Source organism: Theobroma cacao, chromosome 4 (genome assembly GCF_053813885.1).
Source record: "Theobroma cacao isolate CCN51 chromosome 4, ASM5381388v1, whole genome shotgun sequence".
In the NCBI taxonomy this organism is placed as follows: domain Eukaryota; kingdom Viridiplantae; phylum Streptophyta; class Magnoliopsida; order Malvales; family Malvaceae; genus Theobroma; species Theobroma cacao.
Window position 1 is genome coordinate 27914823 of NC_142642.1, and position 22820 is coordinate 27937642.

Here is a 22820-nt window from a genome sequence, read left to right on the forward strand (position 1 = left end):
GGGGGGAGGGGGGGATGGGTTTGTGTCTGGCCATGATTTGTTGAACTTAATTGTTTGTGGGCCAAAATGGTGACCAATATGTAAAAATGTGATATGGAGCCACCATTAAAATTGGTCCATTTTGATACTAATGTTGAATCCAATTTCAATCTGACTTGCAGCTCTGAATTGTGGGTCGTTGCTTCACACAAGTTAACTTGGGGTTTGCTTTACAATTTGGAACCTTGTGGACATCCCTTGTGTACTGCTTACTTTATCTTCCATGGCTACCATATTTGTTTTAGCATTGCCCCAGAAGGAGGACATCTCCAAGAACACAAGGAAAATTATAAGAGGAAATAAAACACGTGAATAAGACTTCATTAATTAAGAAAAGAACTGGCTGATCTTACATAAGCTTCACACCACGAGGGTTGAAATCACAGCTAAATAATTCTATTATGTTGAGCCAGCTGAGTATAAATTATGCAGCTGAGAGAATTGAGGGTTTTGGGTAGAGAATTCGGATTCAAAGAGTGCACGATGTGCATATGCTTGTATATCTTATGAAACAAGCAACTAGAAAGATGTTAAGAGGAAGCAATGAGATCTTAATGGATAGATGAACTTATCACTTCTCGTGATAGTAGAATTATCCTACATCTATTTAAACCTATGTGTAGATATCTACAGTATAATTCTTAAATTAGGTCTTGGTTTTTATCTGCATCATCTTTGTCACCTTCTCCATCTGTTTCCTCTACTGGCTTCAGATTCATCATGAACCTCCAGCTATCGCCTTCTGCAATTTCCCATTGTTTCTTTAGTTCATAGATTGCTTTGGATGCTGCCACAGCTACAGCTGGGTTGCTGTCTTCTGCTAGTCTCTGCAAGGATAAATCAGAAACGTTTAAGTTGCCACCGTTATGGAAAGAAAAAATGTTACCTATCATCATTTGTATGAGGGTTAGAAATAAGCAAGTTAGTACCTGTAATGCTCCCATGCCTGCATTTCCGAGGGTCCACATGGATGGAGCTGCTGCCAGTGCATTAGCCAATGCTTGTCTGCACCAGAGGAACAAAGAGGATGAATGAGTAACTCAACGATCTGGAATCATGTGTCAATATAGACATTAATCAGCAAGGCTAAGAGTTTCTTCCTTTTCTTTATAGCTCAGGGGACGAGAATTGGACATCCCTATCTAGAGGAGAGATATGGTTACTGATTAGGGTATGCCTCAACCACAGGAAGGGGTTAAATTTATTATTTTCTAAATCTATATATAAGCTCTATATATGAAATCTAGAGCCAAACACTTGGATGTGCAACAGAAATAGAAAGAGATATATTACGTAACAGGACGGACGGAATCGAACATTCGAGGACGTCATCTATCAAGAAATAGTCAGAACAAACCACATGGCCAGAACACAACTGACAAGTGACAATCTCTACACAAATATGTGAGCTGATGCCCTAAATGAGAATTAGAATCACGAAATAGTGCAAAACAATTTCATATTATTCATCCTAAGTAGTGCAAGTCTGCAATTGAGATATAATCCAGCAAGATAAAAACTATATTGATTTCTGGATAAATTTGGATGAATGTTCTAAGGCAACATTTCTAAAAGCTTGAAAGGGTTGGGTATTTATAAAAAAATTAGATTTCCAGTCAGATTCCTTCTTTTAGGAAGACATGGCTAAGCGTTCCTATATTGAAAACAGACACCAACACTTTATTCATGAAGGTGATTAACTCTAGTGAGTTACAATTCTAAATGAAAAATGTACATGCTATTGTTAGAAAGCTTACCTCGTACGGACATCTGGAGAACTCGAACACTCTGCCAGCAATGAAACACTGCTTTTACCATCCATTGCATCAAGATCTATAAGAGTTGTGATTAACAACTCGAGCTGCTCCAGAAAGGAAAGAGCAAGTAAATAAACAAATATTGAAACTACTGTTAAATCAAATGTTCATCAGATAAGGAATATAAGTAGTCATTCAGACCTCTTCAGGATCTGTGTAGTCAATTCCATCAGCTTCAGAGAGTGCAGATGCTATACTCCAGTAAGCTTCCTGTATGTCATCATAAAATGATCTAGATGTTATGCTTCCTGATGCAACTGATCAAGGAAACAACAATGAAATAGCAATCAGAAAGGACCTGAATAGCATTAATGCGGTCAGTAGAGACTTCACCATTAAAGAAATCAAGGGTCTTCCCATTTTTCTCAAGCATTATGTCATTAGCTGATAGTGAACCTTTTTCCCACTGCAGTGGACTGGATAAGACACAACATACACATGCACACACAAGGTTAAAATTTTAAGGCTTGAACACATAATAATCTAAAACATTTAGAGAGGATAACAAAGTATTAAAACAAAAAACTGGGGGAAACTTGTCCATATATATTAAAGGAACTTACAACTTGTACACCTTGCTCACCATCATGTCATGAATATTTTTCATAAACTGCAATAGCGGAAAAAAAAAAAAACATAAATTCCATGGAGGCATAGACATTTAGGCATTATTCTTAAACTTTGTGGCACATAAGGTTTATATATATATAAAGAGCTAAGTGCATTATCCAACACCATGAATTGCATCTTTGATACATACATTATTCTACCACAACATAATCAGCATGATAGGCAAAATATATAATTGACCCTCTCACCTCCAAAGCCATGAGGGCATCCTCCATTGCACGCTGCTTAGCACGGAAGTCAGCACGGCGCAGATCAGCCTGGAAGAGAGCCAAAAGGCTACATCAGGGTTTACTACCTCCTACATTGTTTTACTAAACTACTAGTACACTATGTTTTCAGACACAATTCTAATCACTTTCGCAGATCGTTTAATTTCTACCTTCCAGCACCACCCCCCCAAACCAAAAAAAAAAAAAAAATCAAAATCAAAAAGAAATTTCCCTAAAGATTTAACCAGACTTTAATTGTTGTTCATCTTTACAGTTTTTTTCCACCCTAATCACTAGTTTTTGTTCAGGATATTCCATGAAAATAATGTCTCATTTCCAACAGATTCCCCTTTATGCAGCCCATTAAATAATCTCCTCTGCACCTTTCTGCCATCAGCTGTAACTGTAAAGGCAACTAACATTATTGAGTAAATTTTTCTTTTTCTGCATTCAGTGAATCCTTCTAAAGGACTTAGGTAGTCTTGACTATGCTTTAAATTCAACATCCCACATATTCTAACGTGATTCTCTTAACATCAGCAATTTTTTGTATTCAATAAGCTATCATCAAGAATTATGTATCAAAATTCAAAGCTAGTACAGGTAGATTGAATCAGTTAGTAATTAGTAGCAAAGCTATGGCCAAAGGAACATGATAACAAAAAAGTGCATCAGAAACATGTGGAAACTTAGAAGAATCCTTGTGCAACTTTCTAGAAGTTACACTTACACCAGGTTGTAATTACATTATGAAGGTTAAACAAGATTCAAATAATAGTACTACTCAAAACTTCCACTAGAGGGAAAAAAGCCAACTTTTCCTTTTTTCTCTAGAAGATTTACTGCCTTGATCCAAATTTCAGTAAATAAAAATCAGATGACGTGAATACTGAATATAAACCTAGTAATAAGCTAACAACAAGGAAAGAGATTCAAGAAAGTAAAAAGATGAGTGACAAAAAGTACCTCCAAGGCGCCATCACTCCAATGTTTATCAGCAGCACTTTTCAATCTAGATTGTGCCTTGTCTTTTAAGATCTGCAAATGGATGCAAGGTTCATTACAACATTACATCCATGATACCTGCACTATATGTCTTAATTCCAAAGAAAATGAAAATACTATCTAAATACACATACAGTGGCAATATGATGAAGACGTTCAGCCTTTTTCTTCACATCTCGGTCAATTTTTTCAGTGTCTTCCCTTGCCCTAGCTGCGTTGGGCACATCACAGTTAAAATTTTACACACTGCTTGATTGCAGCATTGTTTCCCATAGTAACAGATATGAAGAGCTTTCAGATAATATTTATGAAACAACTGCATTAAGAGATTACCATCAAGTTTAAGAAATCCTGACCCAAGAATAGCGACATCCTGACGTACACGGGCATCCAACCTCATTATGCCACTGAAGAAAACAGGAAAAATGCAAAACAATAAACATGTGTACAGCCAGCTTAATTAATAACAATGCCATCAGATATATCAATAACGATATTCAACAAGCTGTGAATAACTGTAAGAATCATCAGGAGAAAAAGCTGTGAAAAACCAATTATTTGAACAAACTGAACAGAGCCACTACAGTTTTCACAAAATGAAGATTACTTTTGAACATTAAATTCTAATTTCCATAAGCTACAATGTTTAAGTTCAGAGGTTTTGCAGAGTTTGTATTAGCACCAGAGTTGCACAAAATCTAATGAATTTGTGCTAAAATAGCACATGTCAACACTAACGTCACACTGAACATTAGAATTATGCTGATAATAACTGAGATCAAGGCAAGCTATTTTGACTGACTCAGGCCGATGCTGAATATTACCGAGAAAGCAGAATAATGTCATTACGGGCCCTTTCATTCACAAACTTTGCATCATTGCATACAAATCTACAAGCTTCTGCCAAGCCTAGACTTGAGTGTATAGTTCTTCCAGGCATGGCTGAATGACCAACTTCCTCCTCTCCAATCTGTGCACTGACACACAACAGTGTGCATACAATAAAAAACAAGGATAGCATTGAATAAGCTTCAGGATGCATCCATATCAGTAAGTATGAAAATGAAATATCATTTAGCTAATTACATCTAGTGCCTAATTTATACCTGACCAAGGCAAATTACTGGAAAGAAAAAAAAAGAAAAAGAAACTCAACAAGTATATGATGAGATGGAACTATACGATAAAGAACTCAGAATGGTACCAACCTTGACCTGGTAGGTGTAGAAATAAGGTATGCTTGAGATAAAAGATTAGTTGCTGAGGAAAATGAATATTTCCAAAGAAACACATTATTGCACAAATAATTTCTAATAGGAAAATTGACAGAACAGCATTCACTTAGGTTCAGGATTGGTCGACATCAAGAAGTATGAAAGTGAAATACCACTTAGCTAATCACAATTACTGCCTACTTAATACCTGACAAGGCAAATCACTATAAAAAAACTCAACAAAACTATATGATGATGAAAGGGGAAAGCGAATAACGTTTCCTGTAAATGAAATCAGAGATACAACAGAAGATTTTAAAAGGCCCAATGACTAAATAGTTGAATTAAGTAGTTGCAGCTGCCACAGGTTAAAGTTTATTAAGTATTGATAAATAAGATATTAAAGCAACAAAAGATAATCTTACCCAGATGCATCAGAGCAATCCGCATAAGGTTTAACAGATTCTGTTGCTTCAGAATTTTGAGTTCTTGTTGACAAGCATATCATGGAAGATCCCCGTGAGACTGTGAAACCACCTGTTTTTCCATATATGCTTCCCAAACTTTCATTTGGAAAGCTCAATTTTGCCATCAAAGGCTGTGCATTTCTCAGTCTTGGATGCACAAACCCTTGACTTGTAGGATAGATTTTACCCTGTGGCCTAGTGTTACCAACTCTATTAGTCACCACAGAGCCACCTGGAACCTTGCTTGCAGTAAATGCCATTGGAAGAATCAAGATAGCAATGAAAAGGTACCAGCCAGCATCGCCCTTTCAACAGCTCAAAGCTATGGCAAACACAATATCTAAATTAGGTTTCAAGAATTTATCTTTAAATGCTCAACTTGAGAATTAAGATACAATTCAACCATTTAATAAGAATCATTGCCAAATTAACTTTAACTGGATTATTAGAAACAAAAAGGAACTATCAAAATAAAATGGCAAATGTCCCAACACTTCAAGAGAAAGGAAGACCAATCTTGAATGGATCAATCAATAGATCAATCAGAACCATTCTGATTCCATAATAATTCAATTTCAAATATTGTCATCATTGCTGGCAGTGAAGAACACACCAAAATAACAGTAACACTTTTTGTTATAATTAGAACATACTCAAAAGTAAAAACTTGAAAAACTCACTGCAAAATGAACTTTCGTAACATCAAACAGCAACTAAAAGGAAAAAACAATAAAAACCCATTAAGGAAAAATGTGTTACACAGCCATAAATGCATTTAAAGTACACTTAAACAATCAAAGGAAGAAGGAAAGAAAGACAATGAGTTTAACTAACCTGTCGAAAGCAAACCGACGTTCTCGACCTGGAAAGATTGAAGCAAAGAGAAAAACAGTTGCAGCAAAACTGGTTTTAATGAAAGAAAGAAAGAGAGAGAGAGAGTTGAGAAATAGCCAAGAGAATTGGGAAGTGAAACGGCAACCACAAGCAAAGCTTGTGGCCCCAGAAGAGCCAACGACTGCAACTACTGAGGGAGCTGTGGGATTTTCCAGGGAAAACAAATGCAATGGTCTTTCTCTGACAATTATCATGCATTGGCCAGATGTTATGGATATGAGTTGCCACATCAAACTGTGGGACCCGCACTGCAGGACATACTAACCTTTTGTTTTCGTTTAACTTTTGGTTCAGACGGAAACATGCCAATCCACTTTAGATAAACATGGAAAGCTTTGTGTTTCTCTAGCGGCCCGGTGTTCGTCTGCACCAAATGTTTGTGAAATTTGATGCAATTTAGAGTGGGTAACACCTTTTGTCCGGAGATAATTCAAGTGCAATTCATGTTTGCGTCCCATGTCTCTCCTTTACATAAAATTTCGGGATTTGAATCAATATACTGTATCTTAATTCCCTAATCCAGACCTTGATATATCATACCTCATAAGATTGTGGATTATATATATATATATATATATATATATATATATATATATATATTTGCAATTAGTGTTACAAAACCTAAAAACGAATTTGATATTAACTGATACTAATTACAATCATAGATAATGTTGTCTTCCATTTACATTTCGAGCAATTTCTTCTGCACATAGCTCTTTGTATTGAGCAAAGGCAGCGACTGGAGTAATGTTATGTTGTTAAGATCAGATCAGGTCAATCAACCAAAGAAAAGTAGAAGGAAGGAGGAAAATATCTCATTACTATTGCAAGATATGAAGTTCAGTGTGTCTTGTTTGATTTCATGGATTGAAAAAGAAAAGGACTCTACTATAATAAAACAAGAAGATAAAAAGGAGGGGAAAGAAAATATCGTATCATCAATAGAACTTCCATGGAAGACATATCAGTTTTGAACCTTTCTTTCTAACATAAGTAACCGGTTTTCATTCAACTAGGTTATTCACTACAATGTTTTAATAATGGAGTTCCTAAAATGTTACTCTTTCTGTTTCATACATATTGTCTTAAGAGTTGGTCAAACTTTTTCAACTTTTAACCTAATTTATTTTAAATATTAATTAAATTTGAAGAGGATAGGTTATTTATTTATTAACATAAGTTTTTGAGAGTATCTATTTAGGTCACCCAACTCAAAAAACTCACGTTTTTGTCACCAATATTTATAAAAGTTAATGTTTAGCCACCCCATCATAGACCTGACAATTCGTGTTAACGTGTCGTAAACATGTCAGACACGATTACGATACGAAACACGTTAAAACTAAATACGAACATGACACGTTTAATATTCGTATCTTAAATTTAAAACACGTACACGTACACGTTTAATACACGTGTAACACGACACGACATGATTAACACGTTTATTAAACGTGTCAATATACGACACGACACGATTAATAACACATTTAACACGATTAACACGTTTAATACGATTAAATAAAAATATTTACAATTAAATATAATTTTATTATTTAAATTTAAAATCTATAATTATAAAAATAATTATAATAAAACAAAAATAATAATAACATCAAATAATCACCAAAAGTTAAAAATTAGGGTTAAGCATGTATAATTACATTTTACCCTTTATAAAATTAAAAAAACTTATTAAAATAATTATTTAAAATTATTTATATAAGGTTAAAATAGTTTTTAACTATTAATTTTTAATAGATTAATAAATGTGTCACGTATGTATGTTTAAATACAATAACACGATTAAGTAAAAGTATTTAAATGTGTTTGTCGTGTTAGACACGAAACACGTTAAGACTAAACTCAAAATTTGTTTAACCCGTGTCTTCTCGTGTGATGTTAATGTATCGTATTCAAAATTGTCAAGTCTACTCCATCATTAGCTTCAACGGCTATTTCATGTGAGTTTTTAGTCAGCTGGCTATGGTTACATGGTATGTCTAGGAAAAATATCACATGGTAAATGATGATATGGACATGCCATGCCATGTGGTCAAGGTCACTTTTATAGAGTTAATGTATACCTCGTAACAAATTGGTTGGGTATAGAGATATATTCTTCTTATTTAAACATTACATCTATTAATAAAGATTTTCTTTTTTTTATATATTTATATAAAATTGTTATTATTTACTATTAAGATAACTAGAGAATAAATATTATTTACAAAAGGAATTACAAATTATTATAATTATGAGATCTTTATTGTACTAAAGTATTATTTCTAAATATAGTCCTAGTCGAAACTTTATAAAGACCGAATCTTGATAAAACCGAGAGACCTATACATAATTATATTCCTCACTTATGAAACCAATAATTGATCTTATTGTTAAAGTATGGGATACTTAAACCAATATATGGGTGCTTGTTAAATGACTAAGTTCAATGAACAATAATTGATCTTATTGTTAAAGTATGGGATACTTAAACCAATATATGGGATACTTAAACGATTCAGTGAACATGACCTATCTTGAGAATTCCATTTAGTATCTCACTTAAATTTTTATGAAATCAAATTCTCATATTAAAGTTGTGTAAGTGATCCTAAAACTTAAGATTATCAGGTTGTCTTATATATAGAGTGCTATAATTTGATATCGTTTTATGTAATCCTACCCAAGGATGTACAATAGGAGGGATATTGGTTATAACATGAAATTAACAAATGAAGATAGATGAATGATCTCCTTAGAATTCATCAGCTTAAGTGGTATCAAGGGGAATATTCTTTTACTTCTTAACATGTATTAACTCAAAGAAGTCCTTAGCTAAGACAAAAAAAAAAAAAAAGATTTGAAAATTGAGTTTTTTGAATTTCAAAGTTAATGACTAGCTTCAAGAGCTAGCATGGTAAAGACATATATAGAGTAACATTAAAAACCATGATATATTCTTGTCAAGATACTATTTTTTTTAACAACTATCAAGATACTAGTTGATGAAATGATTGAATTACATGGTAAAAACGTGCACTAAAGATTTTAGTCCAACGATACTAGATCCTCTTAACATTTAGGTAATCTTGACACAATAGTAGATGTTAATCTTGAACTATAAATGTGAATTAATCAATTTGAAATTAATGATGAATGCAAAGGAATTTGATTCATCTAATCTTGTTTGGATTTAGATTATAATTCATATTTATTGGCTAATATGTTAAGAATCTAATGGGCCACACACACGTACTAAGAAAGACAATGGGAGTAAGTTAGACTTAATTAAAAGGAGTTCGGAACTTCAAGGATCCAATTGAAAGATTTCAATTAGATTTGGTAAATTTTATGAATAGCATAAAGATTATGAAAATCCTAGAAAGGTTAAGATTAATGTAATTGCCTATAAATAAGAGTCTCTAGGCTTGATATTATACATATAAAAATAAGAAAAAGAGCTTTGAAAAATATTGAGTGAAACTCAAGAGCATCCCTTAAATAGCATTAGGTTTCAGCCTAGACTCCCAAACTCTTTAGAAATTATCTCACTTGCTATTTGTGTGGATCACCATTGGAGGTTGGACAATTGGACTACTTGTGGTTTGCGATAACCCTTGCTTTTGGTGCTTGGTAGTTATGGCAATCAAACATATGGCTATATCATTGTGATAACTCCTAATTGATAAATTTGGTTATCTAAGTAATTCAATTTATCATGATTTGCTAAGTCACTCAACATTATAGTATGCAGAATAAATCTTAGTCTAGGAAATTATGAATTTCAGGATTTAATAGAGAGTGCTATTATTTTTAACAAAGTAGTGAGAGTAATGAACTAAGATTAAATACCTTGTGTTGAGTAGGTATAATGCATAAATAAATTATGCATGTTCAACTTTATATATTTAGGTTGATAGAACAAATGAGTAACAACACATCATTGTGAAGTATGCTTGATGCTAATAAGCTCATTGGGCCAAACTTTTTGAACTAGTATAGAAACTTGAGACTCGTTCTCAAGGTAGAAAAGAAATTCTATGTTCTTGAGAATGTAATACCACTAATCCCTACTAAGGATGCAAGTGATGAAGTAAGGGAAGCCAACTAAACTCATCAAGATTATGATGATCTAGTCACATCTGTGATATTGGCTAGCATGACTTTTGAGCTTTAAAAGCGACACAAGAATATAAATGTCAAAAGTATGATTTTGTACCTTAGAGAGCACAATTGTACAAATAGGCATAAAACTTTGAGGAATTGTTGCTATTCAAGATGATAGAGGTAGTTTTAACAAGTTACATAGCTTGAAAATGGTCAACTAATTGAAGAAGCTTGGACAATTGAGCTTTATGATGGATCATGAACTAAGTATTGATTTGGTATTGTAGTCTTTATTAGAAAAATATTCAACATTCATGATGAACTTACACATGAATAGGTTGGAAGCCACTATGCCAAAATTGTCAAACGTGTTGGACATTGTCAAGAAATCCATAAAGAAAGAAAAGAGTGCTTTGTTGCTTGTTTCATCTTCTAAGACAAAGAATAAGTCAATGAAGAAGAAGAAAAGAAAAAAGGTAAAGGACCAAGCTGCCAAGCCAAATACGGTTACTAGGGGCTTTAAGAAGGGCATTTTGTTAGGAATTTGAGAATATGGTGCCTTGGAAAGCAAGTATATTCTCATATTTAATTTCAATTAATGAAAGTACATTTTGATAATAAGATGAAGAGTTTGTTTTAAGTAAGCATTCATTATCTAATTATTAAGGTACAGTGATTCCATTGAGATATTAAAATACACTTGTATGAACGTCATACATAGGAGACATGTATTTTAATTGAATCTAAAAATTGTTCATAGCCATATAATAAAGCTGATCACTTTATTGTGTTAAGGTTATAATGTATAGATTACTTCCAACGAAATGAATGTGATTCACTTCAAGGGAATGATGAGTCCCAAATCATCGGAATGGTTGACTTCGAGTAATGACACTATAACATGAATTGGAATCATTTGAGAATCAAATTTAAGTTTAACCGTTACTTAAATCTTGATCTCACACTTATGCACTTGCTTATAGTAAAACTGAAATCTTGATGGATAGTAGACTCGTGTTTTATCTCCGTATAATCTTTGATATACCATGGGTATTGATCATCATAAAGCGTTGATCCAGACTTCGATGTTGGGATTATAATCGAGATGAACATTTGGGAAGATATATCCAAATAGTGGAGTTCATATCGTTAACATCACTATTAGTGATTTTAGGAAAATTGGTGATTAATATAGGCTCAGTGGATTGATGAATTAGCTACTCATCACATTTGGATACTCAAAAGATTAGATCTAGAGTATTGAATCACTAATTGGATGAAATTTGAGACTAGAGGATAAAATTGACATAAAAGGTAAAACGGTAATTTCACCTTTTGTCATTGGATGGTTATGAGGGTTCACAATATAAGGTTTGTAATTGGACAACTAATAATTAATATCAAGTATTGAATCATTTCTTGTAATTATAGTTAATCCAATAGTGCAACCATGAATTTATGGTGGAGTGATTTCATAGTTAATAAGTTTGAATTATCTTAATGAGATTAAGAATAATTCTAAGTTTATTAAAGCTCCAAATATCTTTGTCCAAATAGATTCCCCGCTTAGCTTCGTAGAATTCAACTTGTCTAAGTTGGAATACATGTTTTATTTGATTAATTAAATTGTGTACAAAAATGGTAGCTTTAAAATATTTTGTCTTAATTTAGACAAGAAAATATATTTATTTTAATTTAAGACAAGAAAAATATGTTTTGTCTTAATCTAGACAAGAAAACATATTTGTCTCAATTTAGACAAGATAACATATTTTTATCTTAATTAAAGACAAGAGTTGTCTTAAATTAAGATAATACTAGGAGGATTCTTGCAAAATGAATCTAAACATCCATATTGATAAAAAGAAACTCCATGTTTGATTATCAGTCTTTTATTTATTATTAATTCTTTTTAAATAAAGATGAATAATAATAAAATAAGAGCTATTATTCAACAAATAGTTTTATTTTATCAAGAACTCTGAATGATAATTAAAGAATTAAATTATTTATTCGTTAATTTTAATTTTGATATTATGGAGCATGTTTGATGTTTTCATAACTCTAAATAGATGGTCAAGATTGATTCAAAGGTATCTAATTTTGATTAAACCTTTGAGGTAAGAGTTTTAATAAAAGGAGAAGAGATTGGAAGAAAAAAAAAAAAACGTACGTATCTTTCTTGAAAAAGTTTCAATCGCCACTTCTCTTCTCCTCTTCTAACCTTTGTCATATCTCTTTTCCTTTTTCTCAGTCTTGGCTGATTTCTTAAAAGAAATATAGCTATTAATTTTTAGGAAGAAAAGAGAGATAAAATAGGTTGCCATCTTGTAGTCTAGCATTCCATATTTTGTCCACTCAAGGTTCAAGTTGAAAGCATTCTTGAAGAATAAGTGGTAAACTTATTTGGTTGAGAAATCAATCGTTGGTATGGTGGTGTCCGAAATAAAATTCTCAAAATAAAAGGTACGTTTTATCTTTCTTAATATTCTTATTTGTTAGGATGTAATTATGTTACTTACAGTAAAAATGATGTGTTTTTCCATTTATGTAATTTGATTGCTTACTTCTTTTATAAATTTTTTTTTTGAAATCCATACTTTACACAGTCACGTCAATCCACTTAGATCTAACACCATCACATTTGCCATCACTATGGCAAAGAAGGCCATTGGAAGAGGAACTATAAGGTTTACTTAACAACTCTGAAGGAGAAAAAGCTTGTCAAAGCTTCTACTTTAGGTATTTTAATAATTGAGTTAAACCTATCTATTGTTAATTCATCATCTTGAGAATTTGATAAATGTGGTTCTCACTAGTGTATTAACATGTAAGAATAAAAGAACAGTAAAAGATTGGCTAAAGGCATACACATCCGACCAGTTGAAAATGAAACAAAGGTTACTACATTATCTATTGGAACTTATCATTTACCTTTGCTTTTAAGTTTAGTTTTGGAACTCAAATATTGTTATCATGTTCCAGTTGTTAAGAAACATTATTTCAGTTTCCAATTTCACTTTGGTTTTTGAAATCAAAGATTTTTATTATGCTTTTTTTTACTTAAATGATGTATGCCATAGTAGTATAATGTTTGCAATCGATTTATATATTCTTGAACTCGAAAAACCAATGCTCAATGTAATTGTCAAGAAAACAAAGTTAAATGGTCTTACTCAATCTTTTATATGACATTGTAGATTTGGCAACATCAATAAAAGAGGAATCATGAAGTTACATAAAGGACAATACTTAGATTTTTTCGATTATGAATCATGTGATACTTAAGTGTTAAATTTCCAAATATGTGTTTTGTGGAGTTTCAAATTAAATGTTAAAAAGTTGTTTCTTTTTTTTTTTGAAAGTTAAAATAAACTTCATTCCTTTTGGTGAGATCATTGAGAGCTTTACAAAAACAGATGATATTGTAGAGCTATGCCCATAGATTGTAGCATATCTTTACAAATTCAACTAGAACAGAGCGCATCCAATCCATTCGAAGACAGAACACAAAACATTCACTAGGACAACTCTTGAAATCCACTTAGCACTCATATACAAAAAATCTTGTACACAAAAATCCCTCCCCAAGATGAAACACCAAATAACGGCCACTACAACCTTAACCAACCAATTTTCATCAACACAACATAGATTCAATAAAAGCAGAGTAGAAACAATGAGACAACAGGGACACCACTCAAAACATAGAGGGAACCTGGATGGGAAAAGGAGCTTCAACCAATGATTGACAGTAGACTTGTCTCCCTTTCGACATTGTCCTTAGTAAGAATATTAGTAAACTGGTTACTTTTCTAAGTATGTGATGAATCTCCCAACTACTAATGAGCTTTCTTAATTTTTCCATATGCAAGATGATTTTTCTCATATGCCATGAAGCAGATTGAGGGTGTTTGCTTTTCTTGACTGCGTTAACTAAATTTCTCTCGATAACAAGTTAAAATGATTGGTTCCATCTTGATGCAAAAAAATCAAGAGGGCCTCTCTAATAGCCTTTAGTTCCACCATATTAGAATCGGTAACACCTATTGATTTCGAGAAAATAATCTTGATTTTTCCATTGGATTCTCTCAATACTCCCCCAATGCTTGCCTTTTCGGGGCTATCTTTAGCAGCTCTATCCACGTTGACTTTGAGCTGTCCCGCCTTTGGCCTTGTCCACTAGACATTTTATCTTTTCCCCTTTCTAACATAAGCTTTCCACGAAATATTTAGGAAGTTATAAACATCCAAAACAGATTTGAACAAAGTTGGCCATTTGGCATTGACCCAAGTAGCCACCATGAGTTTAATGATGTCAAGAAGTTGGTTAAGATCCTAGCACTTACCCTCAAACACCATCTCATTCCGAAAGAGCCAAATTGATAAAAAAAAAAAGCAAAAAAAAACTCATTTTCCATATATTTTCATCCCCCCATTTGACACCCATATAATTCCATGATAGTAAAAACTCTTTCATATTAGTAGGGGAAGTCCATTGCATCCCCTATAGCCTGCAACAACCAGCCCACACTCTCTAAACACTATAGCAAGAAATAAACAAATGTTGAATTGTTTCCTTTTCCTTATTACAGATACAACACAAAGCCAATGGTTCACTAAGTAAACCTCTTTGCACCATTACGTCTTTAACTGTCACTTGTCCATGTAGAAGCAATCAATTAAAAGCTTCCACTCTGAATTAGGCAAGATTGGCCCAAACCAACTTCCACACCCTTTGTACTTTCCATCTCCTACCATTATCAGTTTGGAAAAGGATTTCAAACTATAGACGCCACTAGGTGTTGTTTCCAAATAGTTTTATCCTGTTGACTGATGTGGTATTGCTTGATGGTGTCCATGAGTAACTACCATTGTTCTTATTGCCAAGCAAAAGGTTCTCTTCTCAATCTGATATCCCACAACCAATCATTATTACACCATCTCTTGAAATCTTTGATTCTACCCTCTTTATTGATGGTAAGAGCGTACATCATTGGTACTATCTTTCGAAGACTTAGCCCGTCAACCCAAAATTCTATCCAGAATTGAAGGCTTGCACCATCACCTACAATAAGACCAACATTTGAAGTAATTTACAAAAAATATTTGTTAGTTAGGGATAAGGGAGAAGTGATATTAGACTACATTTTGGAACATTTTCTACAACTATGGTCCACGAGGAGAAGGTTACTTGGGTCATCATTGTTTTTGTACATAATCACTTTCCTCCACAGGCTATTTTTCTCCTTACCGAATCTCCAAATCTAGTTGTTAAGAAGTGCACAATTCTTCAACTCAAGATCAACAATTCCCACCCTGCCATTATCTCTATAATTATACATGAAAACCCTTAATCGAGGAAGTGAATTTTCTTTTTGGTAACGACACCATTCCATAAAAACCTTATTTGAATCTTATCGATTTCATTCTTCACAATGGCAAATATTTTAAAAAGTGACATGAAAGTAAAAAGGCTAGAAAGAACGGATCGAAGTCAAGTAATTTTGCCACCTAGGGATAAAGCTTTCAACTTCCATCTTGATAATCTCGCCTCAAATCTCTTTATCATCGATTTTCAGATTTTACATGACTACTGGTCGACGCCTAATAGAAGTCAAAGATACTCCATCGGGAGTTTTCCCACTTTACAATTGATTAAGGTAGCCTAACTCTCCACCAAATCCCAATCCACCCCTACTCCACTTAAACTACTTTTGTGGAAGATGATTTTGAGTTTGGAAATCACTTGGAAGCAATGAAGAATCCTCCAAACGTTTAAACGCTCCTTAATATCCGGTTTACAAAAAATAAGAGTATCATTCGTGTACTTCAAGCGGTAAATGGCTAGGCTACTCCTTCATATGCTAATCCCACTATATATCCCAATCTCCTCTGCCTTTCATATCAGCACACTAAAAACCTCCCCGACCATGTTAAAAAGGAACGGTGAAAATAGACAGCCTTGCCTTAGCCCATTATGCAATTTAAAAGGAATTGTAGGGATCCTATTGATCAGAATTGAGGCCGAAGAAATAAAGATACACTTCTTAATCCGCTTTCTCCATTTTTCCTGAAAGCCTAGCTTTTCCATTATAAAGTCTAAGAACCTTTAATCGACACAGTAATACGCTTTCTTGAAGTCAACTTTAAAAGTAACCCCCTCGTTCTCTCTTTCTTAAGCATATCGATGATCTCATTAGCAATCAAAGAATAGTCCATGAGTTGTTTGCCACTAAAGAATGCAAATTGGTAGACCACAATCACTTCTTTAATCACCATCTTTAGTTTATTTGCTAGAAGTTTAGTGACAATTTTACACAAACACCCATAAAGCTAACCGATCTGTATTCATTTATCTTTGTTGGATTTGAACACTTTGGAATAAGCGAAATAAAAAATAAATTATTACCTCAAACCAATTCGGCCTTGTGATAGAATTCCTTCATAAAATTCATAACCTTATTATCACAGCCCAATTTTCGAGCCATGACTGGAGCGTGGACCCAATGGGCATAGCCCACTAAGCCTAAGCAAGCCTTATTATATGATTTTATTCATCATTCTATCAATCTCAATTCTTAATTCTCAATTATAAGTGTTCTCATAATATATCATAACAACCAAATACTTATATTTGTATCATCCCAAAAATAGTGTCATCTACTGCCAACTCATAGTGGCACCATCAATCAAAATATACATATATTGTTTATAACATAAATCTTAACAATATACATCAGATGAACAGATACACATGCAGAGGACCCTTGACAACCAGTGAAGTGACTCTGAGTATGGGTACGACTACTGAATGCCATGGTACCTACCAAAAAGTGAATACAAGTGGACACCTCGATCTAGGTCTCAATTGTCTCTGAATCTGAAAATATGAAGTTGAAAAGAGTGAGTATAAACCCAGTAAGTGAACATAGAAAGGGAACAAGCATTAACACGGGAAGTTTTAGAAAACATGATGCACTTATGTTCAAAACAATGCAATTTAGCTCAATTTCTTGTTAAAACCCCTTAATTCAACTCTTGATTATTTAGTGCCTTAGTTTTGAAAGACCCATGATCAATAAGAAGTTAAAGAGTGAAAGTATAGTAGAGTTCAAGCAAGGCAAGCATAGCAGAACGAATCTAGCTGCAGCGAGAATGAATTTTCGCTGTAGCGAACTTCAGGGCAAAGTTTTGAACCAACAACCCAAGAGTTTCTCGCTGTAGTGAGAATGCATTTTCGCTGTCGTGAAAATCTGGGCAGACATTTACCTAACCACCTGAGAGTTTCTCGCTGCAATGAGAATGCATTTTCACTGCAACGAAATTCTGGGCTAGTTAAGCACCCAGCACCCGAGAGTTTCTCGCTGCAGCCATAATGAATTTCACTGTAGCGAGAAACAGGGTAATGAAATTAAAAGAATTTTTGGACACAACGAAAACCCATTTTTGCCGCAGTGAAAATCAATTGGAAAACATTTGTCAAATATTAACATTCAATATTCAAGGTAAACACATAATACTTTCCCTAACCTCTCTATGTATGTGTATACATGTATACAACTCCCATCTCACCAGCTTATGTGCACTTTCACACCACACATAGCTAGAATCATTCTGTGCACTCCCACACCACACAAGGTAATATCATCATGCGCACTCTTACATCGCTCATGGCATATATCATCAGTGTGCACTCACACAGCACACCAGTATCACGCACATGGCATATATCATAAGTGTGTGCACTCACACAGCACACCACTATCACGCACATGGCATATATCATTAGTGTGTGCACTCACACAACATACCATTATCATGCACATGGCATATATCATCAGTGTATGCACTCACACAGCACACCACTATCATCGTCATGTGCACTCCCACACCGCACACGCACGGTTACCATTATCACCCAATAGTGCCATTCAATGCTTACATACACATCAACACAATGTAGAAACACATGAACTAATCACATTATACATTTCACAATATAAGAACATTTCATCAAGGGCTTATTCCCATGCAGATTTAAAAAAAAAACTAATAAAATATCTCAAGTGGTTCAATCAAGTGTATAATCATTTATTCCAAAACATTTTAATGTAAGTTCACTCACTTGTCTTTTTTGATTCTTTAATCAATTCCAAGTTCCACTAATGCTCCAAGTGGATATGTGGGGCCTCGTTGGAACCTATCACACACAATAGCATCACACCAACTCAATTTACATGAATACTAATCCAAAAGTTGTTTCTTAAATCAAGTTTTCCTAGTTATTCCTAACTAGCTCCAAATTACCATTTAACTAGTCATTAGTTTACACTACTCTAGTCACACTAAGAATAAATAAACAACTCACAACTCTAATTATTGGCCATCATCAACAACTTAAAATCAAATGTAACTCACTACTCACCTTGGTGATTTTGTAGTTGAATTCCTTTCCAAGAGTTTGTCAAGCTATTATGGAAAGTTTCTCTCTTTCTCTCTCTAAAATGTCCAACTAGTGAGAGAAAGTATTGAGGAAAGACTTTTGAGGGTTCTTGAGGTGTAAAAGTGAAAGAGCACAAGGAATCCTATGAAAAAAATGTACCAAAGCATGAGAATTGAAGTTACTTTGAGAAAGTTATGGAGGTTTCAAGGGATGGCTTCCATGGAAGGTGGAAACGTGAAATGGAGAAGAGAAATGGGAAGAACAAGAAGAGGCTGTTGGAAGTGAGGAGAAAGTGCTGGAAAAAATGAGATATTTATCCTATAGTTGACTAGGTTCCACTTATTTACAAAAATGCCATTGCATAGTTTACTTTGCCTTCTTCTTCCCTTTTGGCTTAAACTTTTTACTCTTTTGACACTGAGAAAAAGTCCACAAGAGATTAGAGGTACTTGGGTTCAAAAAAACTTAAAAATTTAGACTCGAGACCCAAAATGACCATTTTACCGTTACTTGGAAATCATCATTATTTTAATTTTCTTTGTTTGTTTCATTATTATATGCATCATTAATTTATTCCTTGGGTTTGTTTAGACCTTAATAATATTAGAAAAGCTCACTTCTAGTAGCTCACCAAGGAAGTGACAAAACTACCCCTAACCCATGTCATTCTGTCTACCTCCGCTATACGTCTCTAGAGGTCGAGGTTTCACACTTACCCTTCACTACCTTCCATTGACCCTTAAAAAATTCCAAATTGTATCTGTTTAGGCTAGGAGCTTTATTACCATCACATCCATAGATGGTCTCCCACACCTTTTCCGTTAGAAATGGCTTCTTTAGGAAATTCTTGGATTCCTCACTTAATCTATGGAAAACTCCCTCTATACTAGCCATTTTAAGAACCTACCCCTTTTTATGCAGTTTCATAAAATGCCCTCTTATTTCATTTTTGAGTCTATTTGGCTCCTTGATAACTTCCTCCCTCACCTTTAATCTCTCAATCTAGTTTTGCCTTTTTCTTGTCGATGCCATCGCATGAAAGTACTTTGTATTATGGTTGCCTTCCATTACCTACTTAAACCTAGACTTTTAAAGCCACCCCTTTTCTTCTACCTCGTAGGCCTTCCATAAATCAGCCCTTAAACCAAAATTTTTTTGTCTCAAATACACATGTTTTGGTTTGTTTTGCCAATCCATGATTAGCACTTGCATTTCAGCCTCAATTTTCCTAATTTTCTATGTGACTCTCCGTAGTTCCTACTATGCCACTCTTTAATTAAAAGTTTCAAACTTCTAAGTTTTCCCTATATTCCTCTATTAGTGCCTTCATTATTTCCATCATTAGCCCAGTACTCAACGACTAAATCTTTAAAACTCTATTCTTCAAGACAGTAATTAAAGATCTAGAAAGGCTTAGGTCCCCAATTACGATCCATTTGCCCCAAAGCGATTGGGTTGTGGTAGGAAAGGGAATGAGGTAAACACATTTGCACAACGTTACTGAAACTGACAAGTAGACCTGAATTGATCAAAAAACAATCTAATATGTTGAAAGCGACTTCATTCCCATTATTGCACTAGGTGAATTTAGGCCCGAACAATAATAAATCTTGAAGCTCGACCTCATTAATAAATTTCTCGCAGTGAGTTAAAGATCTATCAATATCACTCATATCGATCTTTTACTCCTTATTTCTGATCACATTAAAGTCTCCACCCAAGCACCATAGCACATCAAACCTCTCAATTGCCTAGTTAATTCCACCTAAACTTCATTTCTATGTCCCTCATCGTTGGGTGCATACACATTTCCAAAATTGCATTTGCTATCCACCTCACTAACCTTACCCATAATTAATAAAAAATATTTATGCTCCACCACATCCTCCACTGAGAACTTGTTCTCTTGCCACATAATCAAAAGCCCACCCACCTCATTTTCGCTTTGATATGGAGACCCTCCACTTTATATTTAGGCTAAAGCTTCTTAAACAACTGAATTTCCACAGTTTGAATTTTAATCTCCTGGACAAGCACCACATAAGGCTTCACTTGTTTGATTGCCGACCTAACTGCCCTTTTTTTCTTTCATTTTTCCAAAACCTTAATATTCCAAGTGAGCAAGTTCATTGAAAAAACTAACACACATAACTTACCTCCATCGAAACCCTATCTTGGGTCATTTCACCTATATAGCCCTCATTTCTAAAGCTGCGAAGGCGTCAACTGCCACCTTGTTCGATTCGTTCAAGTTAACTCCTAAACTCCTAGTTATAGCCCATGATTGGACTATTTTTTCATTGATTGCCCTATTTTGATTCACTATGTTTTCATTAAATGAGAAGGTAATGCTTATTTCTAACCTCTCGTCCACTGGACTTTGTAACATTCGATGAATTGATTTTCTCAATCAACTTTTAGGGATGCTTCACCCGAAATATTGATTAACTGGCTACCTTTTAAACATTGTTCTGCCCTTTTAAATTTTTTCTATTTAAGCCTATCTAAGTTGGTGGTAACAACTGGTTCATACCCATTCCCTGATTCCCCATTATTTGCCCTTTTATTACATCCGACATGTTTCAATTTTTCCAACCTCATCCAAGAATCCAAACCTTTGCCTGTAGTTGAACTTTCACTTGGGCCTTTCATTAAACATTTAGCATGCCCCCTCAAGTCTTTTGTGCTTTTAATCTTAAGATTGCTTAAAACTTGCTCCTTTTGCACCTTTTTGTTGCTTCCCAATCTCAATTTAGTGAGGTGCTCTTATGGCCTCTAGAATTTCTCAATCTTGTTGTCTTGAACTTTTTGTGAACTTCCTCTTTTTTTGCCTTTGTACAAACTTGAACAACCATTCCCAATGTTCAAACGGGTGAGCTTCTTATCGCAACCACTTCCTTTACTTTTTCTATCTCAGCCCTACCTAGAACTGCCTTATTTTCCTTATCAAGCGTACATTCACACTACACTTGTGAAAAAACATCGCCTTTGTTTTTCTAAATTTTCCTTTTTTTAAGGCTCATGTTAAACTTTCCTTAAGACGGGCTACTTCCAAAGTTAGCCCTATCGTCAAGCCTTTTTGTTTTGTCCCCCACACTGGCATGGCCCATGGGCCTAACTAAGGCATCACCCTAATAATCCGATGGATTTTGTATCTTTACACTCCCTACTTCTATATTCGAGTTTGAGTTCCTTTAGGGCTCACCTAAATCTTGGCTTGAATGAGATGACCCTTTTTCAACGGACGTAGTTCTTTCAATCTCTTATGTCAAAGTGTTTTCAAACACTTTTTTTCCCTCATAACTTCTTGTACCTGTTCCTCCTCATCATTTGTCAATGTTAACTCCCTTTCACAAGCATGAAATTAGCTAACTTATCTCTTTCCTAACTTAAACCCTATTATAAAGTCTCTACTTGTTTTGTCTTTGGAGAATTCCCAAGCATAGGATCTTTTTCCCATCATCCCTCCTCAAGATCCACAGTATCCTTCTCCTCCCACCAACGTCACCTGCCACTCTTCGATGATGATGAGTCATTCACTAACACCTTTTTACCTTTTCCCTATAATTTCAACAGTTTCAAACAATATTTTCTATTGATCTCTAGCACTGTTGCCTTTACATAATAGAACATATCCTTGTCCATAATAGGGGTAATTGCCTTAATGCAACTCTTGCTCCTCACTTTCACCAGAATTTGGGCAAATCAAACCTTTCTCTTTCAGCTGTACTATTATATACTCGATGAATTTGCCCTAGGTATTGGCAATTTTCTCAAACACTTCCACATACTAAACATGGATTGGAACCTCTTCGAGTCTAATCCACACTGTATAACTTATGCGATCATCCCTTTCCTGATAAAGAGTGATATATTCAAACCACGTACTGAATAAATCTTCACATGCCTTAAGTAGCACTTTTATATCCTTTTGGCTTAAAAAACTAACGATGACGTTCCTTCCTCCTATTGGTTTCACTTGAATTAAA

General features: G+C 34.2%; 1 protein-coding gene across 2 annotated transcripts; it reads right to left on the minus strand.

The window, feature by feature from the left end:
• Positions 1 to 339: 339 nt before the first annotated feature.
• Positions 340 to 6409, minus strand: LOC18601850 (senescence-associated family protein). Of its 2 annotated transcripts, XM_018119540.2 has the most exons (13): positions 6216 to 6404; positions 5340 to 5703; positions 4525 to 4677; positions 4034 to 4107; positions 3835 to 3911; positions 3662 to 3733; positions 2675 to 2743; positions 2420 to 2466; positions 2155 to 2272; positions 1998 to 2066; positions 1797 to 1900; positions 969 to 1044; positions 340 to 866 (listed from the first exon to the last, which is right to left on the minus strand). In XM_018119540.2, the coding sequence occupies exons 2-13, from the start codon at positions 5639 to 5641 to the stop codon at positions 681 to 683; spliced, it is 1347 nt and encodes a 448-aa protein (XP_017975029.1). In that variant the 5' UTR covers positions 5642 to 5703; positions 6216 to 6404; the 3' UTR covers positions 340 to 680. The 2 variants fall into 2 exon arrangements, with proteins under 2 accessions (XP_017975029.1, XP_017975030.1); XM_018119541.2 differs by lacking the exon at positions 4525 to 4677 and having other exon boundaries at positions 6216 to 6409.
• Positions 6410 to 22820: the final 16411 nt, after the last annotated feature.

Excerpts from the sequence above, each read along its gene's own strand:
- LOC18601850 (XM_018119540.2), bottom strand. The coding sequence starts at position 5,641 with ATGGCATTTACTGCAAGCAAGGTTCCAGGTGGCTCTGTGGTGACTAAT. Across the intron at positions 4,108-4,524 it reads GACATTATTCTGCTTTCTCG|TGGCATAATGAGGTTGGATG; the intron begins GTAATATTCAGC and ends TGTTTTCTTCAG. Across the intron at positions 2,744-3,661 it reads GGAGTGATGGCGCCTTGGAG|GCTGATCTGCGCCGTGCTGA; the intron begins GTACTTTTTGTC and ends GCTCTCTTCCAG.